This window comes from Phyllopteryx taeniolatus, chromosome 11 (assembly GCF_024500385.1).
Source record: "Phyllopteryx taeniolatus isolate TA_2022b chromosome 11, UOR_Ptae_1.2, whole genome shotgun sequence".
NCBI classification, from domain to species: Eukaryota; Metazoa; Chordata; class Actinopteri; order Syngnathiformes; family Syngnathidae; genus Phyllopteryx; species Phyllopteryx taeniolatus.
Genome location: NC_084512.1, coordinates 16,858,903 through 16,870,256, shown reverse-complemented (window position 1 = coordinate 16,870,256; position 11,354 = coordinate 16,858,903). Strand labels below are relative to the sequence as shown.

Below are 11,354 nucleotides of genomic sequence, written 5' to 3'. Positions count from 1 at the left end.
CTCAGTTATCAATGATAAATAATAATATATTATTCTGAGGCTGTTTGTTGTTGGATAAAACAAAACGTTTGAATTGTTGTCCTTGTTTTATAAACTACAAATTAGGTCACTCCACCGCTAATACAAGTATAATACACGTCAAACATATAACATAATCGCTGCCCTATTAAAAGCATCTCCAATTTTATTTTATTTTTTTTAATTCTAGTTAAAACACCAGGAAAAGTCTTTGTGGTTTCGCCAGCAAATTACAACCCCAATTCCAATGAAGTTGGGACATTGTGTTAAACATAAATAAAAACAGAATACAATGATTTGCAAATCATGTTCAACCTATATTTAATTGAATACATTACAAAGACAAGATATTTAATGTTCAAACTGATAAAATTTATTGTTTTTAGCAAATAATCATGAACTTAGAATTTTATGGCTGCAACAGGTTCCAAAATAACTGGGACAGGTGGTAAAAAAGATTGAGAAAGTTGAGTTTGAATGCTCATCAAACACCTGTTTGGAACATCCCACAGGTGAACAGGCTAATTGGGAACAGGTGGATGCCATGATTGGGTATAAATGGAGCTTCCCTGAATTGCTCAGTCATTCACAAGCAAAGATGGGGCGAGGTTCACCTCTTTGTGAACAAGTGCGTGAGAAAATAGTCGAACAGTTTAAGGACAATGTTCCTCAACGTACAATTGCAAGGAATTTAGCGAATTCATCATCTACGGTCCATAATATCATCAAAAGGTTCAGAGAATCTGGAGAAATCACTGCATGCAAGCGGCAAGGCCGAAAACCAACATTGAATGCCCGTGACCTTCGATCCCTCTGGCGGCACTGCATCAAAAACCGATATCAATGTGTAAAGGATATCACCACATGGGCTCAGGAACACTTCAGAAAACCAATGTCAGTAAATACAGTTCGGCGCTACATCCGTAGGTGCAACTTAAAACTCTACTATGCAAAGCAAAAGCCATTTATCAACAACGCCCAGAAACGCCGCCGGCTTCTGTGGGCCCGAGCTCATCTAAGATGGACTGATGCAAAGTGGAAAAGTGTTCTGTGGTCCGATGAGTCCACATTTCAAATTGTTTTTGGAAATTGTGGACGTCGTGTCCTCCGGCCCAAAGAGAATAAGAACCATCCGGACTGTTATGGACGCAAAATTCAAAATCCAGCATCTGTGATGGTATGGGGCTGTGTCATTGCCAATAGCATGGGTAACTTACACATATGTGAAGGCACCATTAATGCTGAAAGGTACATACAGGTTTTGGAGAAACATATGCTGCCATCCAAGCAACGTCTTTTTCATGGACGTCCCTGCTAATTTCAACAAGACAATCCCAAACCACATTCTGCACGTATTACAACAGCGTGGCTTCGTAGTAAAAGAGTGCGGGTACTTGACTGGCCTGACTGCAGTCCAGACCTGTCTCCCATTGAAAATGTGTGGCGCATTATGAAGCGTAAAATACAACAACGGAGACCCCGGACTGTTGAACAGCTGAAGCTGTTATCAAGCAAGAATAGGAAAGAATTCCACCTACAAAGTTTCAACAATTAGTTTTCTCAGTTCCCAAACGTTTATTGAATGTTGTTAAAAGAAAAGGTGACGTAACACAGTGGTAAACATGACCCTGTCCCAGCTTTTTTGGAACGTGTTGTAGCCATAAAATTCCAAGTTAATTATTATTTGCTAAAAACAATAAAGTTTATCCGTTTGAACATTAAATATCTTATCTTTGTAGTGTATTCAATTAAATATAGGTTGAACATGATTTGCAAATCATTGTATTCTGTTTTTATTTATGTTTAACACAATGTCCCAACTTCATTGGAATTGGGATTGTAAAACAAGTAAAATATGTGTACTACATAATATGTCGGTCAACATGTACCATACTGTACTACTTTGGTAATGGTACAGAGTGGAACTTCCAAAGAGGTTACCCTCATTCAAACAAAATGGGGCGAAGAGTCAGTACAGGCCAACTAAACTATACAACATGTAATATTTTTATTATTTATTATTGTTGAATTTAAACACTACCCGATGACGTTAAGTGCAATTTGGGAATCTGTAGGTTGTTTCATGTGTTCTGTCAGTAATGCTGGGAAGTAACAAAGTACTAATACAGTAAATACAGTACAGTTTTTGCACAAGTAGATTTTTCAGGTATCTGTACTTGAGTATTTATTTTTCTAAAGATTGTTCACATATAGTCCCTACATTTGAAAACACATTCTGTAATTTCTACTACTTTACTTTGTCAAAATAGTTATTGCCATTATTTTTTTTCACTCCGATGATGTTGCTGATGAAACTGTTGTCAAACCTTTGATGAACACTTTAGCCCTACTCCGCTACTGTATTTCAATGTTGGCCATTATGGTGGTACATAGAGAGCATTAGTATTTTTTAGTGGTACTTGGTGTAAAAGTTTGAGAGGGTTGAGAACAACTGGCATATTCTATTTAGTGTCTACAATACAATACAATACAACAATTTTAGTATACAGTATATTTTGAGTGGAGTGTGTGAGAAGTGTACTGTAAAGGGAGTTCCCCTCCACACACACTGACAGAGCACGTCGCACGACGCGCGCGTTCACGCGACCAGAGCTTCCTCTCGGCGTGCGGGTGCCCGCCGCCGGAGAAGAACGACAGAAAATGGCGAGTCAGTGTAAAAGGCAGCAATGCTCCATCGACAGGCGCGGCTTTCGGCAAGAACTTGACTCATGGCGACACAAACTCATCCACTGTGTAGGTAAGAACCGAGCCAGCGACACCAAAAACGATTTAACGAGTTGAATTCGGCGTTTGTACGAGCGGGTTCGGTGTAAATAATCAGCTATTACCCAACTCACATCGGGGCATCTCCGAGGGACTTTTTTTTTTTTTTTTTTGTCCCTAACTGTTATCCTAAATCGGAGTCGATGGTGAATGTTATAGCTTGCTCCGCGTTATTGTTTCCTCGCTGTTTTTAGCGTTCGCGGAGGGATTTAAACACTTTAACCAGGGGCCGAGTGTATTTGTAGTTTGTTTAAAGGGCGCCCTGCTCGCCTTAAAGGGAGTGTCACAGGAATTATGCACCGCATCGGCCAAACGGCGGACTCTCGGTTCTTTAAATCAAATGCGTGCTCCCGTGTATTGTTAACGATGGTACATTAGTACTCGACTGCTCGTTACGTGTTTAATTTGTATAAACATTGCGCTTTTTAAACGACCTATTCCGTCCTCCTTGACCACATTGAGGAAGTGAGTGGGGGAGCTTCCGCTTTGGAGCGACCTGCTCCACTAAACACCCTCAACATATTCCGATGAATTCGTCTCTTAAAAGAATGTAGAATAATACTGTATTTATATTCACGAGTTGCATAGCTGTGCAGTATCCATTCTAGTCTTGTGGTCAGGGTTAGCCCACATGTCTCATCTACAAGTAGAACCTTGAACCTTTAAAAACCGGATGTCAAATTCAAGGCCAGGGGGCCAGATCCGGCCCTCGAAATATTTTTTTTGCGGACCACTAAAGACCAATTTGTTTCAGACAAAATACGAATGTAAATACAAGTACATACATTCGACCACTCGCCGACACCAATACTTGATGATGCCATTACCGCTTGCAGTTGTGTTGGAAATGTGTTTCGTAGTTAGGGATGCACGATAACTCTCAGGACCGGTAATTATCGACCGATATTGTGGAAAAAATGACGTCACACTGATCGATCCGATATGGAAAAAAACTGGACCGATAACGAGCCATCTCATTAGGTGTTGCGTTAGTCGCCAGCGGCTGCTGTTGCATTGGCTTGTGATAGTCATGGATATTTAGACCAACATTATTTGCCTACGACGCCAAAAAGAATGAATATCCAAAGTAAATTAGCATATGATCGCCAGCACTTACTGAAATTACGACCATAGTGACTTTGGGTTTTGTACTATGACACCTGTGGGCGTAAAGTACCCTCAGAGCGCAGCGCTTGGCAAGACCCAGTGTCCTACGAAACAGTGGGCTAATGTAACAAAGCTGAAAGAGGAGTAAGCGGAGGTGGCTTAATCGGACACAGAAACGCGGTTGTCGGGGCGGACTAACAACTAAGCTAAAAGGTAACTCCTACAAAGCGCCGCTCCTATCCATCTACTCTCCAGCGTTCGCTGACTGGACAATAAATTGGATCCTCTACAAATGGAACTAAAATCGAAACACACAACAGCACTCCTTCGTTCCGCAGAACCAACACAACCAGGCGGGTCGGGCGGCTTATTGCATGTCCCCATCCTTTTTCTCCCAGCCACAAATTTAAATGTTTAAATGCACATTAACTTGATTGATCACCTCTTCTTATAGTTTAAAATAAAAAAACATGAATGAATGAGTCCCATTTGAATAGCTTAATATTGATTGCAAAATAACAAGGTACATTTATAAATGGCATCTGATCTCAATCTCATCCCATCAGTTTGGGTGGTCCTTGGCCTGGAAATTGTTGAAGACATCTGATATAAAAAAAAAAAAAACACAATTAAAGCAAAAGCAGTCATAAGCAAGATTTGCAAACCGATTTGGTCGTCAACAGGGCCGTTTCCGAACCGAGGTTCCATGGTACATAAATAATAGAAATATACATTTTTTACTTGGCCTGTGGTGACTCTCCCCCCCAATTGATGTAAATCAGGGTAACCTCCTATAGCATATTTAGACTGTATCTGTTTGTCTGTGCATTTTCTGTAGTTTAGATCTACAGTGTTTTTACTGTTTATTTGTATTGTTTAGGAAGCTGCTGGTCTTTATACAGGTGCATTCCAATAAATTAGAATAGTGTCAAAAGCTTCATTTAGTTTGGTAATTCAATTCGAAAAGTGAAACCAATATTATAGCGTACTACACACTACTAAATACACTCGGAGTGAAATATTTCATAATTTTGTTTAATATATATGGATAATTTTGAAGATTTTAGCTCATAGCAAATGAAAACCCAATATTCAGCACCTCTAGAAACTTTACATAGCAATCAAGAAACAATGAAAATAATTACTAGTGTAGAAATTAGGCTCTGAAGTGTTTTCCCAAGTATTTAATGAATATATAAAATTTAGGAGTATTGAAATAAATTGACTTTTCTACTATATTCTAATTTATTGAGATGTACCTGTAAATTTTTATTGACTGGGTATAGCTGATCTTTGTGTTTATGCTGCACTTGCAAAGGCAGATGTCCTTTTGCATATCCAATTGTTATCCACAGTTGGAGGAGGCCTGATTCTGATTCCAATTCTATGCGTTTTTTCCTCTTTACACTGCGATGACACATACAGTATTATGTGAATTGTGCCACTTGTGAACAAAACAATCTGAAATGTCACTTGAACCTTGCAGTGGAAATCTAGGCCGAGTGCTAATATAATTTTTTTTCAAACTGTCTATTGACAAGCATTTTCAAGTGTGTTGGCATTTACTGAACACCGCTGAAATAACCCCAGCACAGATGCCCCAAATGCACGACTACACATCATCAACAATTCAGGTAACAATGCAGGTAATTGCAAACAGCGGTCTTTTATCATTTAAGCAAGCTGTACTTTCACTGTAGTTTTTCCATTTACTGCAGTTGTTTTTATTTTTTTTAAACTGTAAACTACCCTTATTGATGTTGTTTGTGCAGTGTGTGTTTGTCACACGTTAGCGTGTATTAAAGCTGTAAGGCTCGTAATGACAGATTCTGTAGATGCATCCCGTGAGGGAAATTTAAAACGGGGCAAATCCCATCAGTTTCTTTACACTGCAGTTGCAATATTCGATATAGTAACTGATTTGTACGCACATTTCGTAAAGGCCCGATTCCCATCTACATGTATTTTTTTGTTCTTTTCACTGCCATGACCCATATCTGATTTGTGTCACTGGGGAGCAAAGAAATCTGCCTCGTGTCACTTGAACCATGTTCATACAGTACAGTAATCCTATCTACGGGTGCTTTTCACATTAGCACCTTTTTAGTCCATTTCATATTCTACTTTGTTGCATTTATTTATTTATAAAAACCATGTGAAAAACAAAACAAACTCGAACAATAACCCAAATTCACAACTGATTCTGACCTGGAAAATGGAACTGTAAATACTAACGCTTTCTTAAAGTAAACCAACAGAAAAGGGACCTGGCTCTTCTTGTGTTCACTCTGTGAGTTCATTAAATAAGGACTTGGTTTGCCTTCTCACCTATGTCTCATGAGGCCCAAAAAAGCAAGGCGAAGTGAATCTGGACAACTTTGTGTTCACCTAGCACAGGTTAAGCAAAACTGCAGCGAAGGCTTGTAAGAACCAAAGGCACGTTATGAACTTGTCTTGGAACGTTCACAGAGGTGCATAGATGTAGACTAATTACTCAAAGTTTGCCTGGACAGCTAAAAGGGACCAAGTGTTTTAAACCCTCTAATTCAAGTGGTTTAGACCCAGGGTAAAATTGACCAAATGCCATACCTTGTACATTGTGTTCATTAAGCGATGGATGTCATCACCAGCTCAGAATGGTTTTACTCCTTTTTAAGTGATGTTTAATTCATCAACAAAACCACACCATTACATCATTTGCCTAATAGTTCATACAAGGCAAGATGGATTTATGGTTTAATGCGGTTTATTTAAAATTCTTACCTCACTATCCAAACGTGCAAGCATTATCATTTCCCCCCCCCCCCCCCCCCCCACCCCCCAAGTCTTCTCCTGTCCCATTTTAGAAAGTCTGTCCGAATTGTATTCTTAATCTCTTCTTGGTAGAGTTTTTGGAAGTTGTAGGCTCCGTGTGGTCTTTTGCTCTTGTTGCCCATCTTTTGTTTATTTGGGGTGTAGCAAGATGTTGTTTCAGTTACTTTTGCCTTTCCATCAGATCGTACTAGTCTGGTTATTCTCCTCTGACCTTTACCATCAGCAAGACATTTTCTCCCAGGAAATGCTGCTCTCTGGATATTTTCTTTGACACTACATTCTCTAAGGCAGGGTTTGAGCTCAATGCCCAAATTAGAAACTGGGTTCCTCCCTGGGAATTTGTCAAAGTAATTCATATGTTGCCATAACGTGACACTTAAGTAGTTCAATAGGTACATAAATGAAGTGTAAATTGTTATAATGTTTAAAGCCGCTTAAATGCCAGTGCAAACCCAAGTTAATGAAGCTTCTACACGGCTTGTGAATACAACTTTCATAGATGAATTATGTCTTCCACCTGTTATTACTTATTGAAGTACATTTGTCCAGTATCTTGAATCTTGGAATTTATAATGATAGAACATACAGCCCTGTCTGGCCCACAAAGCATGTTGTCATGAAAATAGCTTTTCAATTTTTTTTTAACTATTACTAACAGACAACACACAATGGCTAGCTAAAACTGGATGCAAATTTTTCAATTAGATTGTCCTTAAACACAGCAGCTTCTAATATGTGCTGTATGTACTCAAGGTTTGACTCATAAGTCACATGGTTCGCTTTATGATTCACTGATCAACCCTTCATATGAGCAATAATTCCCATCACATCCTTGTTTATGTCAACTAACGTCGTCACTTAAATATGTGTGAATGTTGATTATAGCACAAATGGAAAAAACCACAGTGGTAAAGATTCACTCTGGCGTCTTGTGATGACGCTGATCTCAAAATGTCACAGTACATTAGTCTCATGTACAGTGGCCACCATGCATTGTCCCTGTTGAAATACACACACTATGTATTATATATCCAAAGAAGGTTTTTGACTTTCCTGTTCGAGTACTCATTAATATATATTTCAGGGAGGTAATCATACTGATTTTAAGAATATATTTATTGAGCTTTTGAAAAAAAAACAAAAAACCACAAGAGCAACAACACAAATCCAGTCCAGAAGTCAAGGCAAGTTTATTTATGTAGCCCTTCACAAAATTACAAAAGGGTCTTAAGGCCCATGGTTGACAAAAATCAAGGACATCCCCCTAGTCTAGAACATCCCCTGTTAAATGTTAGTTTGAACAGCATGAGAGTCCCTTTTATTAAATGAAGCGTCACAAGTAGATGCGGGGTAGTGGTTCCCCTCAGGACCTGTCCCGGTTGATCAACGCAGAATCCTTACAGCAACAGCTTCACTTAACTCATTGTCACTTAGCCCAGCGACATAGTCTCTCCTGCGTGTCCTGGCTCGTCCCCGGGGTCTCTTCCCGGTGGGAAGGTGTCCAGGAGGCATCCTAATCATATGCCTGAGCCACCTCATCTGGCTCCTGTCAATGCGGAGGAGCAGTGGCCCTACTCTGAGCCCCTCGCGGATGACTGAACTTCTCACGATATCTCTAAGGGAGAGCCCGGACTCCCTGCGGAGGAAACTCATTTCGGCCGCTTCTATCCGGGATCTTATTCTTTCGGTCACGACCCACAGCTCGTCACTATAAGTGAGGGTAGGAACATAGATCGACCAGTAAATTGAGAGCTTCGCCTTTCGGCTTAGCTCCTTCTTCACCAAAACGGACCGATACAAAGTCCTCATCACTGCAGACGCTGCACCGATCTGCCTGTAGAGACAGAGGTACTTCCAAACAGAAGATTGCCATCTATTATATCTGGTAAAACATGGTTGTCTTTGGTTACCTATAACATTGTAGGTTAAGTGACTATTGAAAATAATAGAATGTTTGCACAAGACTTCTCCTGGAAGTGTACTTTGGTGTACTGTAGCCTGGGAGATTGCTTGGATAACTTTTAGGCTTCACATGTGAAGTGTATCAGTAACCACTATTACCAGGTGAGCTCTCACTGTGGACTTATCAAGAACAAAAGACCATTTGGTTAGCTGTGTGATCACCACTGAACACACAAAAAGAAGACATAATAGTTGTTTGTCACGTCATACCCCCCTTTTATGATTGACAATCCCGCTTGTGTTTAGCCTGCAATTGTGAAGCTCCAGAGTACATGACAAAAGCATCACCCTGTTGCCCGTAGAAAGACCTTATGTGTCCACGACAACAAGGACATACTTTTGTTTGGCTTTTTGGTGGAGAGGGCTGCACGCCGACACCACCACCCTGCTCGTGCTCAAATGGACATTTTGTATTGGTGTATTTATTGTGTGCAGTAAAACCACAGACTCCGAGACAAGGGCAATTGTCCCATGAAACAGGAGCAACAATTGTTTGCATGTTTGCTTGTACATGCGTTCATGGCTCAGCAGCCCCCGTGTGCCTGAACATGCACCCTCGCTTCGGATTTGGAAAAATGCGCACTGGAATGTCAGTATATTATGCTTTTTGACTAGTGGGTGCATAGGGTCATTGATTTGCCCACACAAATACCAAAAAGCAAATATTGACCTCGGGCAGATTGCCTTATTTATAATTCAAAATTTGTCTTTTACAATGGGCCCCAGTGATGTGCTTTTGGCCTACATTCCCCCCCAAATTGAAATACAGCATAGTTTTTACATCCATTAATGGTCTTGGTAGTGCTTTTCCGTGGCTTTCTTTTCTCAGCTGTAAACAGTTTTTCATGTTTGACGACTCGTTTTTTTTTCAAGTTTGTGAAGCGTTGCACCATTTGAGCTTCTGTTAGCATCAGATCACGTTAAGTATTTGTGCACTATAGATGGATCAGCTTTAATAGTGTCTCACAAAACTGCCAGCTCATCACCTGCTATTAAAGCTGATCCATCTACTGTATAGTACTTGCAAAGAACACTGTGTGTAACACACAGTTTTGCTTAAATCTGCATATAATCTAAGATTGCCAGATAACCTCCAGATTTTGTGGCTAGCCTAAAGGCTTCAGTCACATGCTTTGTAGCTGCTTGGTCTCTGTGATGGACTAGTTTAGGAATAACATAGTCATCCTGTGTTGCTAAGCTAATTCATGCAAATTTGTCTTCCCTCCCCATCTCGTCCTCATTTTTATCTTTAATGTAGTGGAATGTTGCTCTGTTATCTCTGTGACATGCAAAATTAACACTCACAATCTGAATAGTGTGCCATTTATAAAACACGATGCCTTTATGGTCTTTAAAGATTAAAACCATTGTTGTTGAAGTGTTTTGGGAGGAAAGGCAAGCATGACAGGTTTAGCAGGGTATGTTTTGGCTGTACTGCACACTGATTTGAGCAGAGGGAGCTCCTTTCCTGCAAGAGCCTGAGTTATTGCACTGTACGTGTACAGTAGTTTGAGTGGGGGATGGGCTGAGTGGGGGTTGATGCAGCACTGTACGCCCTTTTGCAGCGCAAGAGGAGCAGAAGGGTGGGCCATACATGGGGAAAGTGGGAGCGTAGCTTATCATGATAAAAACACATTTTCGCAAAGACTATCTTCAAGGATGTCATTGTTGGGTTTATTTTGGACACATTTTACACAAGCTACTGAATCACTAGTGTCTGACATAATTTGGAAAAAAATATGTGAAGAATATAATAAAGAAATCATGTTATGTTACACGCAGATCAAGGTACGGAGTGAAGCATGTTTAGTTTTTGGTAGCTTTGTTATTAACATCATGAATAAGGGGGGATATACTGTCAATAAGCGTTTTTGGGCTTGGCGGAAAAAGATAAATGACAAAAAAAATTACAAAATTTAAAAAAAATAAAATAAAAAAATGAAAACAAACCTGCCAATAAGTGTATCCACGGGTGCCGATCCGCATGTCTGCAAGAGTCCACTTTGTGTTTTACATAACACTTTATTTATAATTTCATATGTAGCTATGACTAAAAAGCAAATCGCAGAGAGTCAAAATACACGAGTGCAGTCAATGAATGGGTGGCGATCATTGCCAACAGCCTCTGAAATATCAATTCAAGTTTATTTGTATAGTTATTAATCACAAAAGAGTCTCAAAGGGCTTAACAGGGCCACAGTTGGCAATGATTGACGACATCCCCTAATCTAAAGTCTAAAATATGGCAAGGGAAAGCTCAAAACCCCATTAGGGGGGGAAAAGAAAACCTTGAGACGGGACCACAGATGGCGGAATCCCCCTTCCACATATGTGCAAATCAGTCGCCTTTCTGTGAAATTCGCCGTTTTGAACTCAAAATAGGCCATTTACGGGAATCGTAAGGATCCGATGAGTTTGTCCTGGGTGGGGGGATGGGAGGGGGGGGGGGGGGTCGCCGTCACTGTCGCCATAGGCTGTTTCGTACTCCTTGAACGCTGACAGCTAGCGGTAACGGTACTTTTATTTATCAATGATTGCTTATTTATCAACTATTTTGTGCGCAAGACTACGACTTCAACTTCCGCATTGGGCGCTGTTTGCGGCAATCTAATTTAAGCGCTAGTGAAAGTTTAAGTCTAGTTCACCAATCAAACGAAAAAAGACCTCAT

At 40.2% G+C, this 11,354-nt stretch overlaps 1 protein-coding gene across 4 annotated transcripts in view; it reads left to right on the top strand.

Moving 5' to 3' along the window:
- The first annotated feature begins 2,618 nt into the window (after window positions 1-2,618).
- wu:fc17b08 (ligand-dependent corepressor) overlaps window positions 2,619-11,354 on the top strand; it is a 31,169-nt gene continuing 22,433 nt past the window's right edge. Inside the window, exons 1-2 of one of the 4 annotated variants that reach the window (XM_061791148.1) lie at window positions 2,655-2,776; window positions 5,451-5,543. Coding sequence is in view for 3 of the 4 variants with exons in the window: in XM_061791149.1 (XP_061647133.1) it covers window positions 2,680-2,776 (97 nt within the window). In the remaining variant the exon portion in view is untranslated. Of the gene's footprint in view, window positions 2,777-5,450; window positions 5,544-11,354 lie in introns of all 4 variants that reach the window. The other 3 variants (XM_061791149.1, XM_061791146.1, XM_061791147.1) reach the window with 3 other exon arrangements.